Below are 21,166 nucleotides of genomic sequence, written 5' to 3' on the forward strand. Positions count from 1 at the left end.
CTAACAGCTGCTTAATCTAACATCAGCCGATCTTCTGCCACTGACAACAAATTGTAAAGATTAGTGTTGCCAATTTAAAATTCTAGCTTCTTCCGATGTTAAAATTACTAAAATATTTAGGATCAAGATATTCAAAAAGTAGCAACAACATAGTTTTTCATTGGCATTTTTTTTTGATTCGTCATTTAGTAAAATAGTTATTTAAGTAGCATTTCTTTCTTTTTTCAATGCTTTTATGTATTTATATGAGCAAGCCATAGGTAGATCTCCATATTATAATAAAAATCTATAAATATCTTTTATATTAAAATATTTTGTTGTTTGTTTCTCTTGATAATAAGTAAAACAGATAACATCATCTTTGTGTTACTTTAACTATTAACGGAATAAATTAAATGTTATTATTAGCTGGGTGCACTTAAAACAAAGTTAGTAAAATTTTAAAACTCTGAATTTGGCAAAGAACAACTCTGAAATTCAAAAAATTTAAACTGGAAAAAAAACAGGTTTATCTATTTAAAATTTTAAAATCATATCAAACTAGAATGATAAGAAATTTAGATCACCCGACTTTTTAGACATTTTTTAGTACTCTCTCTTTACCCTGTTAACAGAACATTGGTCGGAGCGAGATAGTTGCTGCCAGAGAGAGAGAGTTTTATGTTTAAATTCGGACTCTGAGAGCATGGGAGAGCGAGAGAGCGCAAAAACAGTGGGACTATAGGGCTGCCAACGTTGCGCTGGGTTTGCAAGGAATGTCGAATTCAAGTAATGTTTGGGCAGCGACATGTAAAATTACATAAAAATATGTACATATACAGTGGGATTGGCAACTGTTTGAAAATAAATCATTTCTACATCCGATTTTCTAGAAATTTAAAGGGACCACAGAGAAGAAATTTTAATTGTTTTAGTTAAAAATATTTACATTTATTTCGTTCTTTTTTTTTGAGGTTTCAAAAACCAATTCAGAAATTTCATTTACAATTTTTATGAGTTCAAGCTTTGAGCGTTTTTGTTTTGTTTTGATTGGGTTGATTTCCGTATCCTGCGATACAGAGGGCAGCACGTTGGGCACCAAAGCAATCGGGATCGCAAGTCCTTGATCCAGGAACATCCACTCCTGGGGATCACGTAAAAATACAGCCACAAATTTGAAGGATATAGACGGGATTACAAATCACACGGCTGTGATCAGATGGGCGTCATCCTCGTTGATCCGATCTGATTTTCCATTGACTTCGATCGTGTGATTCGACTCTGTATCGCTGGGCTCCTGTTCGATTTCCTCCTCCTCTTCGTCGTCATCGTCATCATCTCCGCGGGAGGAGTTTTCCCCATTTTCCTGCTCCGGGGATTCCCGCTCTTCGTTTTCCTCGTAAATGACGTCACAATTGGTGGCTATCGATTTGGGCGGCGGTTTCTTCACCGATTTCCCGCCCCCTTTGCGATTGTCATCATTTTGCTGCATCTCGGACATTTGAATCTGCATTTCCCGCAGGCGATCGGTGAGCACATACAAATCGCGCTCCTGGCTTTCGCATCGAGTCCTCAGCTCGGAAATCTCACGCAGATCCTCGGCTCGCGGGTCCCGCCTTTCGTATCGCATCCTCATCTCCTCGAACCTGTGGATTAATGGGTTTTCAGAAAATTGTAGTCATAGGTTTCGGGAGGAAGGATATTTTAAACTGGATACTGGATACTGGATACTGACTTAGCGTACAACATCCCACAACACGGACAAGCAAAATTAAGGAAAGTAAAGGGGGTATATAGGTTTAAAGAGATTCGCTCAAGTTCTTAAATCCATTTTTCTAACAGATTTAATAAAAATTATAGCAACTGAAATAATAATACATTAATTATATTTTATATATGAGATTTTGTGATTCTATATCCCAATTTTTGGGCAAGCGAGTTTAATGTATTTTATTTAAAAATAAATTTAAATAAATTTATTCCTAAAGTCTCAAAAAAAAAGTTTCATCCATTGTAGATAATTATAATTTGAAAAATAATTGGCTAATCAAGAACCATAAGGATTTGTTATTAGTAGTTTTTTATTTCTTTATGGGGTCATCTATTATGCTAACTAAATGATAGACTGACAGAAAAGTTGTACACAATTATAAAAGCCAATTTTTTACATTTAAAATAAATCAAATTATTTTAGTTAATGAAATAAGTCATAAATAAGTTTTTATAAATATTGGTATTTAAATGTAAAATGGCTGCAATTTGAAAAGTATAAATAACACATGATAAGTTTCGATCTAAAGATTAATTTGAAAAATGTTTTATTATTAACTATAGTATACAACAGGAATAGTATACTATTTTATGAAATTAAGAACTTGAATACGCAGATGTGGGTGGGTTGGTTTTCGGTGGGGAGGCACTTACAGGTTGGTCAGGCAGCGGCACTTGCGGTGCAGCTGCTCGATCTCGTTGGCGTTGCTGATGTCGCGCTTGTCCAGCGCCGCCTTTTCGGCATCGTAGGCCGCCTTCAGGTCCTTGAGATTACGCTGGTGCCGAAGTTCTACATCGCTGCGGATGCGGATGCGGATGCGGATGCCGATGCGGATGCGGTTGCGAATATTGGGTTCGGATTCGGATTCGGATTCGGAATCGGGTTTTGGGTTATTCAGGTTATATAGAGTGGGCAGAGGTGGATACACACATATAGCAAGAAAAAGAAAGAAAATATTAAGAGAATCTTTCCGAAAGGGCAGAGTTTGACAAGCTGCATTCCAGAAATATATATATTTGTTTGCAGGTTTTGGAATACCCTACAGATTAAAAACATTAACATATGGCCTTCTACGCTAAAACAACAACTATTATAAAACAAAATAAATAAACATAAATTGACAGCAGCTTAATCAAATGTAAACCAATATAATAATTTAATCTAGTGGTTGTCTTTTATGGAAATTAAATAAGAACATTAAGTAGGTGTTAAAAAATAAATAATTTTTTGTAAAATGATTAAGTTTCAAATATGTGTTTATTTATACATTTGTGAACTGTACAATTTTTTTAAGTTAAGCATTATTTGTTTTTAATGTAACACAAATTGACTTGAAAACCCATTTTTTAACAGTATTTAAGTGTTAGTAAATAAATTAAAATGAATATTAAAACTAATTTTATGTCATTTTAATGGCACTTCTAAGAAGTAAGGTTTTACTTTTACCCATTTTCATAAACCCAAGCCAATGTTTTTAATCCCGTAGAGATTTCCAGAAGACCCTTCTTTCTAAGTTAAGGACCAAATCAAGCTTTAACAGGGGATATAATTTATTATTGGCGCACTAAGAGGTGACGGTATTTGATATAGAGCACAGCGACAATATTGAACACTAAGCATGCAATGGCGATCAGCGGCGACATGGTCAGATATAGAACATATAGGGTGGGCATATACGGCCACGCCCCCTTGGCCAACGCCCACAGGGCCGGAGAGCTTGTCGATCGCCCTAAATGCTGATCCATGCTGTTCCAATGAATAAAATGTGAAACGAAAGAAACAGAAAACAAGTTCAAATGATAATGAATCGAGTTCAGGGCCTCAAAGGTGACAAATGAGTAGGAATGCAGACATTCAATGCAAGCCAATGGTCGTCGGGCAATTTAGTAGGGAGCAGTGGTATTGGTACTTAGAGGTAATTATATCTATAGGGCGGGGCATGCTGGCCAAACACTCACTTGATTCGTTCATCGGCAGCGGCCATTTTCGCGCGATGTCGTTCCACAAGTTCCTGCAGCGCCTCATCCCTCTCCGCCTGCAACTTGGCCTTTTGAGAGTCTGTGTTGGTTGAAGGCAAATAAATATTATATAATGGTTTGTTAAACCGAATCGTAATTTAAATAAACTACAAAAAGAAAAATTTCAATCATAAAGGACCTATTTCTCAATGTAAAATGTAAGGTTTTGTAAAAAGTTAACATTCAATAAAATAAAAAATTTTAAAGAAATTACATAGCTAAGAGTTGATAGTTAGATAAACTCTTACTATGAACGTATTGTACAGCAGAGAACACCAGCAACTAAACTAAAATACAAAACATTAACTAAGTAACCTCATTTGGTGATATTTCGATTTTTAAACGCTCTAAAAGGTGTCACAAATTTATTATCTACGACGAAATTATTAAATTCTTACAAATTTTCATAATATAAATTTGTAATAACCAATAAATATAATGTTGGATAATATAATTTTTGGTGATATATTTTTAATATATTTTAAACATTTCTATTCTATTCCAGTTGGATCCAACTTATTTCTCCCAAGACTCACCCAGCTCCTTGCGATGCGAGTCGACCATGTCCTGCGTGGAGAGCTGCAGCTCCTTGGCGAACTCCTCCTTCACCTGGCCAAGTCGCTCCCGGAACTTCTCCTCCATCTCGGCCTTCTCCGCTTCGAACTCCTTTTTAAGGCGTTCCTCCAGCTCCAGACGACGATCCTCCTCGCGGCTCATGGCATTTTGGTACTCGCGATCCGCTTTGTCCAAATGCATGCGGGTCTGCAGAAGGGCATTGTCGGAACGCTCACGCAGGCTGAGGAAATCCTGTTTCTTCAGCTCCAGGCTTTCGTGCAGATCCTCGATCTAAAGGGGATTTTATATAAAATATTAATTAATATATATTGGGGGTTTTTGCAGGGCTTAAATAGTTACTTCAGTTCGCAGTTCCTCCTCGTTGGATGTGTATCGATTGGTCAGTGCCCGCAACTCCTCGATGTGCTCGTTCTGCAGTTTATCCAATGCATCCCGGCGCTCGTCCACATACACGGACTCCAGTTCATTTGTCAGTCTTGTCATCTCTGTGCTGTGGGTGTATAAAATATGATGAAAAATAAATCTGGAACACTGAACTCAATTTAAATTAAAACTGCAATATTTTCATATTTAAACTAATTAAAATTATTTTTTATATGAAAATATTACAATTTTATTTACCAGTTGACTATTTTTAGAACGGATTTTAATAAAGTAAAATTTAATTTCAATTCATTTCATATTTAACTCAAATAAAAAACATTTAAATAAAACAGGAACTATTTTAAATCTTACATTTTTCACATAACTTAAATTGTTTTAATATTAAATCCTGAAATTTAAATGCACTGTATTTAATAATATATTTTAATATTTAATTTAAATATAATATATACAATTTTGAATTCAATAGTCTGATATTTACATTTACTATACCAATTTTGTATCAGTGTAAGAAAATTATACTCACTAAAGTTTGTTTTCCCAGAAGGCGGCCGCCTCGTTGCGCACCTCATCGATTTTGTAGATCATTTGACGCTCCTTGTCATAGATGGCACTTTAAAAATGATGTTTATAAATTGAGAAATTCATTGTTATCATACCCAGATATACCCACTTATCACACTGATATTTGATCTTATGCACCGCCTCGATCTGCGCCTCGAGATTCTCATTGGCCGACTGCAGATCCGCCTTCAGGTTCTCGATGCGATCCATTAGCGTTTGGATGGACTGCTCCTGTTCGCTGACCACGCCCCTCAGCGAGTTCACCTGCGCCTGGCAGGTGCGCAGCAGCTCGGATTCCTTCCGGCGGGACTGCAACTCCAGTTCCAGCTCCTCCGCCTTCGCGGATGCCTGCTTTCGCTCGTAGTTCGATTTGTCCATCTTGTCCTTGCACTGCCGCTGCATCTGCCGCAGTTGCCACTCGCAGTCCGTCATCAGCGATTCCTCGCGTTCTACAAATATAAGGTCAAGGATTTTAAAAAACAATCAAAAAATGCATTATTAAAAATGACTTGAATTGCTTTTTTTAATAAAAAAAAGAAGCATTTAAATACAAACACTAACGAAACTAAACTAAACTATTCTTAAAAATTCACTATTCGCCTTATAAATATGATAAATATGCGATCAGCACAATTATAGATTTTTTAACGTTATTAATTTTTATCAAAACGGTTAGTCATCAAATGTCATCAAAAATTCGCTGTTTACATTATAAAAATGAAATAAATTGTACATTTTCTATAAGCAAGAAAAATTTGAAAACAAAAATTAACGAATGTAAAACAAATCAAATTTATAAACAAATAATATAGCATTTAGAATATATCTTGTATTTTAAGAAGTTAAGAATTGGGTTCGTATTACCGATTTTGTTTTTCATAAAGAATTTAGACACGCAAATAAATCTCACCTCGATTGTGTGTCCTGAGCATTTCGAACTCCTTTTGCCATTTGTCCTCGCAGATCTTGCGCTCTGCTTCAGAATTGTCGAGCGCGTTTTTCAGGATGCGTATCTGGTCCTCCAGCTCCGCTCGGATCTTCTCCACCTGCTGGCGCCATTCCTCAGCCTCGACTTGGGCACAGGCCAACTGGGTTTGCAAGCCCTTGGCCAGGCTCTGAGTCACTTTGTACTTCTCGGTTAGTTCGGTATACTGAGCTTCGAGTTCGTCTACAAAAGAAATAAGAAAAAAAATTATAAAAATGTTTATAAGATGATACAAAAAGAATTTAAGAAAATGCCTTCAAAATCGAAAGTCGTTTATTTAAAATGAGTTTCACATTTAAAACTATTTAATTACATAATTTTAAAAGCTGATTTGATAAATTCTTAGATAATGATCCTTACAAATTGACTTTTATTGTACGACATCCAAAGCAGCTAATACAAATTGTAGAATTGTATTTACAAATTAAAAATAATTACTTAATAAATGCCGACATAAAAATGCACTTTAAATTTTGAAAAACTTTGCTATAGACTTTATATATTTCACCTAAATACTGAAATCAGGCAGCAGACTTAAATTTTAATTTTAAAAACATATTTTGGACATTAGTTTTTGATGACAATAATATTATTACTACTATACTGACTGTATTTGATCTGGAATTCATCTTGATTTTCGCTGTATTTGTGCCGTAAGTGGACCTTTTCATCCTCCAAAAGTTTGAGCTTTTTTCGCACATACTCATCGTCCTTGTGGGCAGCACTCAGTTCACCCTGAAGTCCTGCAGAGAAAAATAAATAAATTAAGATGGTTTTTAAAATTGTTATTATTTAGTTATCCTTACTTTCCACATTCCACTGCTTAATAGACAATTCCTGTTCCAGTTGCTGAATCTTGAACTGCATATCTCCAACTTTGACCTCCAGTTGATTGGCATTCTTGTGGGCCTCATCCAATTGGCTGGCAAATCGAGCTTTCTGCTGTTTTAGCTCCTTTCTGGGAATGCGAGTATCCGGATGAGTAATATTCGAAATAGAATCATAAATCCCTAGACAGATCAGCTCAACTGTCAGACGGATATTTCAAACAAATCTTGTCACCGAATAATCCCCAACACAAACAAAATGAATCACAAACGTGTTCCGCGCACGCAGCACGGACAGTATAAATAAATATAAAAGTAAAACCGCAGAAAAATAATTATTATTATTTGATATTATCGTCCCAGCGAATATACCTATAGCTAGACATCGGCCTGACGTAATTTGAATGGAAAAGCTCGTTAAATGTGAATGAGGTGTAAAAACACTGGCCACAACGTCTTCCTCAACCATAATTTGTTGAGATACAATTTGTGCAGATATAGCTAGAGACAAAGATACAGATACACTTTTATATAATATGTATTATTGGACTGTGCTTTGTTTTGTTTTGGCTTTTCAACGCAAAAATGAAATACGTTTTAATTGAATTTATCCTAGTCGATTCTTGGTGGCTGCGAAAATGCGCAAAGTTTATTTTTAAATCAACGTTTTTCCGCTGTTTTTGTTCGCGCATTTTGCCAACTCTCAGTCGCTCTCTATAGAAGATACAGTGCGTTTCGATAGTGTCAAACTGATAATTATGTTTTATGCTTAATTATGGTTAAAGAAAGTATCTAAAAGATATCCTCATTTCGGTTTTAAATTATGGGGATGTATTAATCAGATATGACGAATATTGTTAAATAAATTTAGGCTTATACATTTATATAAACAAGTAACAGCAGCACAGATATGTAAATAATATTAATATAAAAATATTCATATATTTACTAATGTGTGTTATAATTGTAATAACATTTTTAATTAGTGTTACAAATTATTTCCTGCACCGTCAGCATTTTGCGCCCATATGTTTGGAATAGACAATGCACATTTATCAAATTTTGTGACACGCGTTTCTAGTTTGTCTCTAGAGACAGTCGGAGATAAAGATAGACAGAGATTTAGAGAGAGAGATAGTGGCTATGAGATAAATATACAAAGGACAGATGCAACTCATGTACTTAGATTGAAAGTTATTTCAATTATTCTTGGCAAGAGCATCTCTGGCGGTGCCTGTGAACTTTCCGAGGCGAATGTATAGTTGGTAGCTTAAATTCTTTCGTTGTTTATGCCCAAGTTGATAATTAAATTGGATTAGATAAACAAGGGGTGATGAAGAGAAGGAAACAGCGGTCGAAGCTTCGGGAAAGTTGCCCATTAGTTATTCGAGGCAAATTACGCATACGCCGCATGTGCCGGCGGAATAAACAATCTTTCAATGCTGGCCAGGCCCAGTCAAGTGGAGGATGCTCCACCCGTCTGTCCAATCAATTATCCACCAAAATCAAGTACAACCCAAATAAAATTCCACAAGTGCACTCCCCCGTCTTATCCATTTCCTCACCAGCTTGCTCTAAATATGAATGTTTCAAAATTTACGCTTCGTCTTTTTGCACTACGCCTAAAATAAGCAAGGCGAATAAAACTAGAGCAGCCAGATCGTGTTCTATGCACATGAGAGAATATGATTGAAGCAAAAAAATTCTTTATTTTGGATAAGTCGATGGTAGGGATGCTCTTGACAAACGGTTTTAAAAAATAAAAACAAAATTGAAAATGGCAAGGTAACGTAAAAAAACGCGATTAAACTTCAATTTTTAATTAAAGGTTATACAATATAATCAAATGATCTTAACATATAATTACAATATATTAGAACGGAATGTCCATAAGCCCACAAAAATTCAAATATATACGATATACCCCCTGCCAGAGTATGCAAAAAACAAGCGTGGGAAATGGCCAACATGTTGCCAACAAAAATTGCAAATAAAGAGGAAGAAAGCTAAACGAGAAATGACGAAGTGAATTTATTTTTGCCACCGTTCAACTGTTCAACTGATTTTGAACACAAATCTTATGTTTATTATTTAAAACGGAACACAGTTTACATAAATATAAATTGTCGAAATAATTGTCGCCATTTGGCTATGAGACACTTGCCGCACGGCTGTCATAATCTGTCATATTGGCGAAGGCCAAACAATGCCACCTTTCACACTGCGTATACGTAATGAGAGACCCCAACGCCAAAACAAGTGGGATTTTCTAAGGAATTTGGTTCTATATATACATGGTATTTGCACGACATTTTTTGTGAAGGGAAATTGTCCATCAAATCGGATCACTACAAACGTGTGTAATCGTTTTGACATCTTCCATCAGATAACACAGATTTTATATGATTCCCAAACAAAACCCACTTTGTGTTCTTACAATTGAACTTTAGAAGTTATTTTTTCTAAGAATTTTGACTTTCATAATTCGTTCTTTAAACATCTTTGATTGGCATATCCCACACAATATTTCACCCATCAAATTGTGTACAATTTATATGTTCTGATCAATTTAAAAATAATCGTCCCTGACTGGAAATCTTAACGCAAGTCAAATTGGCAAAAAGCACACAAAGCGAATGAGAAGGAAATTTCCGCTGACGGATTTCCCAGTAAGAAAACCAGATCACAAGGCATGTTCCATGACACAAAGATCAAGATAAATTGGCTGCATCTAGCCATGTTAATGGTGAAATTGTTGGCATGCGCTTGCGATTAAATAAATACGGCGTACTTGATGCCACAGCTGCTTGAACTAGCAAATATCACGCATACGTCATGGGGTTAACTTTGTTGCTTTGTCCTTTGTGATTTCCTGATTGTATTATTGATAAAACACATCATGTTTAATTGACCAAATTAAAAAAAAATAAATTATAATTTCCAGAAAATTTGCTATATTATAAAAATAATACTGCTGTGCTTTTATAAGCAATGTTCTTCTATCTGTTGTTGTTATATTGTTATTAAAAAATTATAATAAATCATTAGAAATTAGGAGAGTGTCTGCTACTAATCTCTTTTGTATTTTAATAGATTTTGACAAATCTATTTCTGGTTAACTGATCTCTCTTGATTTTCGGATCTTTTTGATTTTTGATTGAGATTATTACTGTGTTTCTTTATTATTTTAAAATGATACAAAATCTTAGAACATTAAGGGATTGTCGGTCATTAATCTGTTTGGAAAACCGTTTGTATTTTAGTTGGTAAATATTACTGCGATTATTTGTTAATTCAAAATGAGAAAAAATCGTATAAATTTAAAGGAGTGTCTGCCATTCATCTCCTTAATAATTTTACCCCAACTCTTGCATGTTTTCTCACCTGAGTTCCTGATTGTCGAAGGGGCTTTCCTGGCGCACCGGCTTGTTGAGGACACTGCCATCCTCGATGATCTCGATGCTGGGCGTCATGTCCTGGCCGAGGCAACTGTCGTCCCTGCTGCGCTGTTTGGGACTGCCGCTGCGACTCCGACTGTGACTGTGACTGTGACTGTGACTGCGACCCTCGACGTGGATGGGTATGAAGTGGACATTGCCCAGGCTATTGCCCCCCGCTCCGTTGGCAATATTGATGTTGATCTGCGAATCGCCACCATTTGTGGCTGTTGATGGTGGTGCTGTGGCCGTTCCTGATGCCGATGCTGATGTTGCTGATGTGGCTGCATTGGCGGTCGTTGACTCCACAACGACATCCGGCAGACTGATGCTCTCGATGCATACCAAACGCTCGCTGAACTCGCCGAAACGCTCAATGTCGTCGAGTTCGTCGCACTGCAGAAAGGTCTCCTCGCAGTCGGTGGAGTTGCCATCGCGTATGAAGGTGTGGTGGCTCAGGTGTTGGGCGGTGGTTGCCATGTGCGACGAGGAGCTGCGTGGCGGTGGCTGAGGTGGCTGCGGAGGTGCATTCAATTCTTGATCCCCAATCCCGGAATCTGCATAACTGCTGCTCAAATTGGAGTCACTTTTGAGGGCACTCCTTTCGCTACTGGCCGATTGCCGGGAGTTGCCATTCGCCTGATTGTGGCCTATGTTATTTTCGTATTCCAAGTCCACCGCCTCATCCACATCATCCAGATCCTCCTCTTCATCCTCCTCTTCGGCCTCCTCCTGCACATTTTCCAGCTTCACATGACTGAGGCGTGTCCAGGGACGACTAGTTGGGTTTTGATATATAGTAGCCGGTATGTCCGAGGCAAAGACCTCATCTTCTAGGGTCTCAATGTGCGCCTCATTGAGTTCTTCAATATTTAGCGAATCTTCAGTGGGCTCATTTAGTTCGTAGTAGATTTCCTGCGATTTGGTTGTTGCATCCTCGGGAAAACTGCAATCTTCCACGGTGATCTTAGGCACTTCCGGCGATTTTTGATGTCTGGGCGGGGCCTGTGGCGGCGGCGTACTCACGATCGATTCACGGAACTCACGCGGCGTACTCGAACGCGAACTGTGCGCCGAACTGATTTCGTTCGGTTTGGCACTGGTTTGGCCCATGGTTATGTCACTTAATTGCCGATGTTGCTGCTGTGGCGCTTGATGTTGCTGCGGGGCAGCAATTGCATTGCCGGGCTGCTGTTGCTGCTGCTGCTGCTGTTGCTGCTGCTGCTGCTGTTCGGCAATTGCTGTTGACCGCTCAACGTTTGCCGCTTGAATGAACGACGACGAACGCATGACTTTCGCCACTTTTTCCGGCTCGATCTCTGGCGGAAAATTCGTGTTCGTGCTCTCTGCGGGAAAACTCTTGTGCTCTTGCTGCTGCCCTCCAGCTGGCTTACTTTTCTCTTCGCTCACTCTTTGTTTTTGTTGGCCGCTATTCTCTGGGCAACTATTATTAGCCAAAGTCATTTGATAAGTAGTCGGGGATGCGAGCGCGGGGTCGGAGTTCGTTTCAAGGTGTTGTGCGGCAGCGGCGGCGGCGGCGGCGATTACGTCTTTGGCATTACTTTTATGATTCGATTTATTTGGCTTGCCAGCAGCGGCGGTAATTTGCTGCTTTTGACGCTGCTGGTTTCGACCACGCGCCATGAAAATGTCGCTTAAAAAATCGCGACTCTTTTGCAGAGTTTTCCTTGCTTTTCGCGGCTCTTTTTCTGGACTATCTGCTCTAGGGTTGACCAGCTTAAAACTTCCCAGAGAAATCAGAGATTGTCGTTTTAGCAATTCGTTTTCCTTAATGCACTGCGGATGGTCTGCAGATCCATCGATAGTGGCAATTAGCTGATTACCAACGCTTTTGCTCGCGATCGCGCTGGCTGCCTCGTTTTGACTGCTGCTGGGAGCCGCATTTCGATCACCGCCCGAGGAATACGTCCTCGCATCTCTGCCCATTTTATTTATATACAAATTGTCGGAGCGGCCATTAGCAGCTGTTTTTGCTAATTTTAAACGCTCTTCGTCGCCGCTGTTTTGGTTTTGGTTTTGGTTTTGGTCTTGGTCGTTCTCGATCTCGTTGTCAAAGTCGCTGGCAAAGTCCTCCAGCTCTTCGATCACCGCCCGACGAGCTCTTTCCGCTGGCTGCTTCTGCTGCTGCTCTTGTCTAAGAGCACCGGATAATGCTCCGATCTGGCTATATCTCACGGGTCTGTCCCTGTCCTCCTCATCTTCAGCGATTTTGTGCGTTTTTTCCACGACGCGATCTTCGCAGCAAATTAAACATATTCGCTTGCTCTCTTAATGCTGTATTTTATTTGAATTTTCCTCTATTTCTAAATCCATTTATTCCCCTTTCGTTTTGGTTTTCGTTATGTGTGTGTATGATTTTCGTTTTGATAAACAAATCGTTTGCCTTGTTGCTGTTAATTCGAATATTTTTGTATTTTAAATGCTTTCAACCTGTTGAAAATATTTTACAATTTTACATTAGTTTCGGTTGTTTCTACTTGGCGAATTATAGTTATTGGCGTTAATAAGTTTACCCGCACGCGCTAAGCACTTTATGCCGGATTTACAGATTCGACTTGGCCGGCGGATAAACTGCGACTGTCGCTCAGTCGGCACTCCATGCTATGCGACTGTTTTCATAATCATTGCCATCATGATTATCAACGACATCGTCATCATGATGATGACAATGCTGGACAAATATGAGTAACAACATTGGGGCGTGTGTGAGTACTAGCAGGCGGCTGAGTGCACTGGCGGAAAAATTGTTAAAATAAAATAATTTTTAAGCAAATAACTTAAAAGCAACCATTATCCTAAGCACTTGGATAGCGAAGTTATTAAAATAAATGGGACTACATGTATTAAAACTTGATTTTACTGGAATCACGTTAAATAATTAGTTTTTATTTTTAGTGCTAGCATGTCAAATAAATAAATATTTAATAATATTTAAATTTTTGTTACATAAAAAATATATATTTATTTTTAACACTTTAATTCTCATTTGGATTTACAAAACATAATTTTAAATGTGCTTTAAAACTTGGAAAGCTGCTTATCTAAAACTCGATTTTTGTAAACATAAATTTCAATTTCTGGATAGTGTTTTTATTTGAAATAATCATTCTAAGTACAAAGAATTTATATATTAAAAGCTTGTTTTGTATATGGACCTATAAAAGTTAAAGCTTACACTTTATTTGTGCTCGAAAATAAAACAAAAATCTTGAAGGCTGCTCATCTAAAACTCCATTTTGTTAATCATAAACTTCAATTTTCGTATTTTAATTTAAAGTAATTATTTTAAGTGCACATTTGAAATATAGGCACAAGGCATAATTTGTTTTAATTATCTTACAGAAGAACGCACACTCGCACATGCACTCAAAACTAAATACGATGCTTATGGTAAGCTTGATAATTGCTTATGAATATTAATTGATGGATAGAAAGCGGGAGCCAGCTTGCCAGTTTGCAAGCCGATCGACCCATTGCTATTGTTGTGGCCAAAGCCATGCGTCATTATGTGTCATCCGATGAGCAACAACAACAAGAGCTCCGATTGAGGTATTCGACAGCTGTGAAGCATTTGAATAATCCCAAGCGGAAAGTGATGAATAATTTTCACTGCATTGCTTGCCTAAATTGGGGAGTCCATTTTATTTGAGCTGTTAAAATTTAACCATTGCTGATAGCATTTTTGGTGGGACACACTTTCACATCATTTATCATGTATTTAATTTTCCTTAAATGATATATTAATTTCAATTTCTGTTTAACTTTTTAAATAAAACTCCTAAAAGTATGCCAAGCTAAATAAATAAATAAGGTTACTCTGCCATCTCAGTTTTTTTTTTTCCAGTGCCCTTTAAAGATCTACACTTGAGTCAGCGCCACTCCTTAGTCATTGGTCTTTCCGTTCAAACCAAAGTTCAAATTGCAGCTAAGGGGCTAAAAATAAACTAATCCCGATGCACCCAACACAACGTCATAATCCTGGTACAACTTCCACCATACTACATATAAAAACTCCCCTTTTTTTTCTCTTTTTCAATGCTTCTATTTCAAGTTCAGGATGCTCTCTCTTTAATTTCGCACATAAACGAACCAATTATAGGCAGCAATAAAATAAAACGGAATAAATCGCAGATTTTCCAAGCAAAATATAGCTAAAAATATCTATTCAGAAAAGATGCTCTCGTAGGGCTCTCATTGACGTCACCATAAAAGAGGCGAAATCAGGCGCCAGATCACTGTAATTGATGTTTCGGAAGATTTATAGTTAAATGAGCCTAGATATACAAATTAATTAATTGCCTATACCGTTTATTGTGTGAATAAATATTTGCATTAATGTATTTATTGAAATCTAGATGGAAGTTTAATTTGCTGTTTATTCTAAATTATAAATCTGTTTTCAACAAAATTCAACAATTATTTAAAATATGTATGGAAAAAGCTTAAGTATCTAGTTATATCTTTCAATAAAAAACAAATCTTTATAGTTCCCGGAAAGCCGACAGTTAAAATTAATGTTTCGGAGAACGATTTGCGATTCTGGATATAGGCAAAGTCAGCTGCGCAATTTTCACATATTCCCGAATTTATTTTAAAAATAGATAAAAAAACAAACGCCTCTAAATAATCAACATATATAATATTAACAAAAGGTGGTTGAAAAGGGGAATTCGGAGGAACTGGCGGTTCTGGTCTGGTCAAGTGCATGACGCTCTTACTTTTGGCACGAAATTCAAAAACGGAAGTGATGCAGCCGTGTATAATGGGTATGAAATGGAAATTCTTAGGTGGAAGATCAAATTCAATTTAGGAATAAAATAAATAAATTGAATTATTTCCTTTACATTTTCTTTGAGGAAACACTGACCCACTTCGTAAGTCGTTCAAGTTTACAGCCTTCAACCAGATGGCTCAGAATATATATATATCATTGTTGAATTTACATTTTCTATCTTGCCAATTGTTGCACAAGTTCAGAAATCCAAAAAAATCATAAACATTTTGAACGTAAAGCAAAGCAGACACACAAAAATAAAAGATACTTAAATTATAAATGAATAATAAATTTTGCACTTGGCCAATGCCATTGCCCCGACCTAAAGGCCCAAAAAACTCAGTCAATAAAATCCATTAAAGAATTCTTTATAAAAAATGTGTGAAAATATTTATATTTTTGGCGAGCGTCGACGGCGGTGAGAATTAATAGAAATTAAAATAATATGACAAAAAAATGCCACAAGCAAAATATGCCATAAATATTTCGCATGCTTTTGTCGTCGTTTGAACATATGTTAGCAATCGGACGGAAATATATGGCAATAGATATTAACACGCTTAGATGTGTACAGTGCGTTTCATATCTATGAGGTTCATAAAAGCATTTTAATAAAAATTAAATTTCACGTAATTCGTTTTTTACAATTTATTTAGTATTCTCAAAAGAGCCAACTATTACAACAACTTCAGAAAATTAATACATAGCTATGTCATATGAAATTCAATGACAGGTACTATATGAAACGCACTGTTCATTGCTAACCATATATAAATGTGGTTCATAACAAAACACTTGATACTTGACGCGTGTAGACAGAAATCCACTTGAAAATTATTTTTCTAGTTGAGAGTGACACGCACCATGGGCGGAAAAATTATGGAAAGATTCTTCTCTTGGCTTTATCTTTGGATATGTTCCTAGATAGAAGCTTTCATACAAGGTGCAACAGTTGAACACTTGCGAGCACTTTCCCTTTCATTTACTTTTCTTTTATTCTCTATTATCCATTTAAATTTTTAGTTCTTTGCTTTTGGCAGTGCCTGCTTGATTGTTTGTTTGTCGCCGCCCACACAGTCGACCTGACACTGGGCCAACTGACATTGACTGATGCCAGATCAAGCAGCAGCGGATCCAAAACATTCCGGCCACACAGTTGCCGTCGTCCAGGGACGGGTTAATGTTAATATTTTTCCAAGCTCTTTGGATTTTTTGCCTGTCTGTCTGCTTAGCTGCTGATGATTTTCCAAACAGTATCTCACAGTATGCTCTCTGAACTGCTCGACTTTTCCATTTGACTGGCAGTGGAGGTGATAAAAACAGTTTACCACACATAAAACAGATATGTAAGGCTCAGCGAGGGGGGCTAATAAATTTCAAAATTAGTAAAACTATTAAAGCATGCGACAGGCGACAAAAATTGATTGCGACATGCCCGCCTTGAGGTGTTGAGCGAGTTAATTGTGTGTATCTTAGCAGAAGTCTAAACAATAATAAATATGTAATACGTGGATTTTTTTTTTGATTTTTGTAAATTATTAATGAAATTTTTGTTTAAAATTTTGACAAACGATTTACTTAGATGAGATTTAAATGGGTGTCAAACAAAATGCAAAATTAATGAACATTTTTAAACAAAACCACCACAAGATTTTAGAAAAATTGGTTTATACCAATTGTCACTATTTCTTAAAAATAAAATTAATAAAAACTTTATTGTTAGATTTTAGAAAATCATTATTTCAATAGTTGTCATTATTTCTTACTGCTTTTTAAAGGTTAATCTTTGATATTTTACGTAATTTTTGTTTAATTTGCCTTTTTTTTTTGTTTTATTTATTTGAAATTAAATATTAAATTTTCTCTATGAATTAAAGCACTTTCATTAGGCTCTACCTTACTTACAACTTGAAGGAATTATTTATCACGTCGATATATCGACCGTATTTGGGTAAGATTCAACTTTCTTGAGTCATTTACAGTAATTAATTAAAAAGATTATTTACGCAATTACACATTAAGACACACAGACACACACGAATTTCAATTTGATTTGACAGAGGATGACAATTAATATTTGTTATAATTAAATTTTCTCATTTCCGCTTGGCCCACGCCTACAAAATGGTTGAGGTTGGTGGAGAGTGGTTGGGGAAAACTGGGGGAAAACACTTGTTAATCGCTGACGAGCGACGGCAAATGCTCGGGCGGCCCAAGCGCATCTAGTGCCCAGGGCGGAAAATCCATTTTTCACTTTTCACTTTTCACAATGGCGCTCACACGGCGCTCGCGTTCCAAACGACTCAGCAAACGGTACACGACTGCAAAAGCATCTGATCATCCGGACGAGGAAAAGTGCTGCTGCCGAGGAAAACTGTCGCTCGGCTATCGATAGATTTAAATGCTGCCTATGCCACGGCCCACTCGACGACGTCGATCAGTGGCCAAATGGAAACGGTTAACAACCGAAACAGATCTCAATTGTTGCACAAACAATGGAGCGGAATTGGTGGCACAGCTGACCCATAAATGTGGAAAAACATTCGCCGAGCAAATATGTTTCGCATCAGCAGCTGGAGAAAGGCAATACTAGCTTAATATAGGTTTTTTCAAAATTAAAGCTAATCGAATTAATTGTTTTTATAATTCGAGTTTGATTATTTCCTTACACAACAGAAAGCTATTTCGATGCCACTTGGGGCTAAATTTTTTAATTTGTGGTACAAATAATCAACCAGAAATCATGCAAACTGTAAAAACAGAAACTTCCTACAATAATATAACTACACCCAAAAAAAAAAACTTGAAAATAAACTACAGACAGTATTAAAGTATAAGTATTAATTAATATTATTAAAAAATAATATTGTACTGTGGCCTGCTGATTAAATCGCAGAGTGGGAATCTCAGGTTGGTGGTAACCGTGGAGTGCGCAAGATCATGGTGCAGTATTAACATCGTTCTGACTTCATATTGTTTATTAAATATTTGCATGATTTTGTTGAGGAAGACCAGTTGCGGGTTCTCAGACGTACATCGACATAAGAAAATCATTAAGAGAGTGTAGTGTAAGTTCATGTTGCTCTACCACTTTTACCTAGTCCACCAAATAGACTAAATGGTCTCGCGTTTAAATTGACCCCAGAGAAAAATGTCCTTAGCTGAGTGCGTGGCTAGGATAAAATGACAGCTGACAGGAGATAAATTTAACAGGTCCGGGTGAGAATTGAAAATTTAAATTGAAATCAATGAAAAGAGGTTCACATCATGGCTTTCAGCAAACTCATTAACTAAATGACAAGTATATCTTCCAATTTTTTATTAATTTAAAAGCTCTAGGGAATACCTTTTTTTATCTACTCAATAAATGTTTATTTATTAACGAAGTTAATATATGATTACATAATTAAAGTTACAAAATTTATACCATGCAGACCTTTCAGACAAATCTCGATGATAAGTACAAAAATTACGGGTCCATATCCAATTCCATATTAACGGATAAAGGTTCCACCCTATACAAGAATTAAAAAATTCATTGCAGATACTGTAAATAGTTATCGGTCAATCTTGCAACAGCACGAAAAAGGCGTTTATTTATTTATATAGTATATATACTTGTAAAGCTTTAGGTGATACATAGCTCAATAAATTAATTAAAATGTTGAGGTGACAAGTTCGCAAGTCATTTGACGATTTTAAGTGTATATTTTTATTTTTATAAAGATAGTTTGTTTTCCACAACATTAAGACAACTTTGATTTTAATTTTGTAAATTTTTTTTTTAAATAAGACACTAAGACAAATATTTCAAGGAGAATGAATATGTTCAGCACAATCTAAGTTGGGACTTGAGATAAAATGTATTTAATTATGCTAAAGGTTGATTTTTAATCTTCCGGTTTTGGTTACGTCCCAAGACCATCTCGATGACAAACACCAGAATCGCTATTCCATAGCCAAATAGCAGCAGAGACCATACCCAGTTGAAGTGCTGCAAGGAGAGAGGCACTGCTTCCACCCTTGTGCCCATCGACTTGAGTGATATATTGAGATGCTTTCGATTCATATTGATAAAGTCTTTTCTCCAATAAATGTCAATGCCCGATTCAGAGATCTGATGGACGAATTTTCGAAGGGGCCACTTGTACATAGAGTCTTTTGGCAGATAGTAAACTTTCGGTAGGTTCGAGGCAATAGTCAAATTCTTGGAGGAACACAAGACCTTTGGAAACGATGGTTTTTGATATTGATCTAGAAAATCAAAATGTTGTTTGAACGTAATGTAGGCAAAGCTGTCGTTAAATGAAACTATCAATTTACTGACTTCCGATTGTTTTAAAGTCACCAAATTTTGCCGTGAAAATTTTGCACCGAAGTTGTATTTGATGTAGGATTGAAGGTTTTTATCTACAATGATTTTAAGTCCACTGGCCCGCAGTTCCTCGAAGTTTTGTATCTGAGCATATCGCGAGTGTTTGGTGAGCAGGGCACTCAGCTTGCAGGCAAAGAAGCTGCTGAATACGAACCCAAAAATACTTAGGACCAAATAGAGCTGTCGGAGTGAGAAACTCGATCCGCGGCGGACTGTAATCGACAGTCCCAGGATGGCACCAATAGCACGCAGGTTAACCAAAGGATTTATAAACGACAGCTGGTGGGATTGTCCACTTATTCTTGAATTCACCACATGCATTACGCTTTCCACAACCATAAATGTCACATAGACTGGTAAGAGGTAGAGCAGCAAATGCTTGAAGTCTAGCTGCTTGAAGACCTCCTGAACGCTTTTCTCCTTGCCGCAGGGTACCACAACAATCAGCGTGACACTCGTGAAGGAGTTCGCATTTTCCCTGAGGTCCAGCTTTGGATCGATCTGTGGGGTCAATTGAAAGTCAAAGTGGTCGGGATTTGACCTATTGTCCTGGTAGGACTTCAGACACAAGTTGGTGCGTTGCGCAAACTCCACAATTTGCCTTTCTTCATCCGAGGTTATGAGGAATTTATTCTTCTTTGATCCAAAGCTAATATTGTATTTTATGATTGGTTCTTTATGGGGTAAGTAAATTGCCGTCTTGCCTTGAAAGTTAATGTTGCCTTCGAGGAAATCTCCCTTGAATTTTAAAATATTTTCGATTCTCTCAAAGTAAGGTCGGGGAAATGGCTTAAGGTGAAGCCCTGTCACAGTTCCGTTTCCTGGATTTTCCGTATCAACAATAACTAGTTTAATAAATTTATGTTCCTCCACCAGTCGAACAAGTTCTTGGAGTAATCCCTGTGTGACTTTCACTTGCATCCACAGTATGATTCGTTTCTGCCGAATGTGGTCAAAGAACATGGCCAGATTGTTGAGGAGCTTCACGTCGGTATCTTGGCATATGCAGACCATGGCCAATATTTCGTTGCTGTTGAATTTTGTCTTTACCGTGAAGCTGTTTAGTTCACTTGATCGTATAGTGGTTATTCCATCGGGTGTCCAATCCGCAATTAGGCAGTTTTTAGATTCATGATGCTGAAGAATAAAAATAGTCGAGACCGGACCCACGTTTCGAATATTGTCAATCAGTTGATCCAGAATTACCAACTGCGAATGCTTTTCTTTCTGGCTAAGTGCTTGACTTAGTAGAAAAAGTAGCACGACCTTTGATATGTTATGCATAGCTAAGTTAAGTTTAAAGACCTTAGTCTAATAGGGTTAAGTTGGGACTGAACCTGAAGCATATTTTATAATTTCTCTAAATTACTAAATGACCCATTACCTAAAGGTTTCAATGAGTAAATGACAAGTTTACTATCGACAGCTTTCATTTTTTAGTCAAAGGAAGTTCAC

The 21,166-nt window shown here is 37.0% G+C and overlaps 1 protein-coding gene across 1 annotated transcript; it reads right to left on the minus strand.

The window, feature by feature from the left end:
- Positions 1 to 905: 905 nt before the first annotated feature.
- Positions 906 to 17,665, minus strand: LOC128262140 (myb-like protein X). Its single transcript, XM_052996235.1, is given in 13 exon segments — positions 906 to 1,625; positions 2,404 to 2,547; positions 3,709 to 3,808; positions 4,305 to 4,614; positions 4,684 to 4,834; positions 5,255 to 5,341; positions 5,402 to 5,741; positions 6,203 to 6,460; positions 6,886 to 7,020; positions 7,084 to 7,235; positions 10,489 to 12,780; positions 12,782 to 12,992; positions 17,242 to 17,665. Coding segments are annotated over 12 exon segments (4,449 nt in total). The 5' UTR covers positions 12,817 to 12,992; positions 17,242 to 17,665; the 3' UTR covers positions 906 to 1,180.
- Positions 17,666 to 21,166: the final 3,501 nt, after the last annotated feature.

Source organism: Drosophila gunungcola, chromosome 3R, assembly GCF_025200985.1.
Source record: "Drosophila gunungcola strain Sukarami chromosome 3R, Dgunungcola_SK_2, whole genome shotgun sequence".
Lineage (NCBI taxonomy): Eukaryota > Metazoa > Arthropoda > Insecta > Diptera > Drosophilidae > Drosophila > Drosophila gunungcola.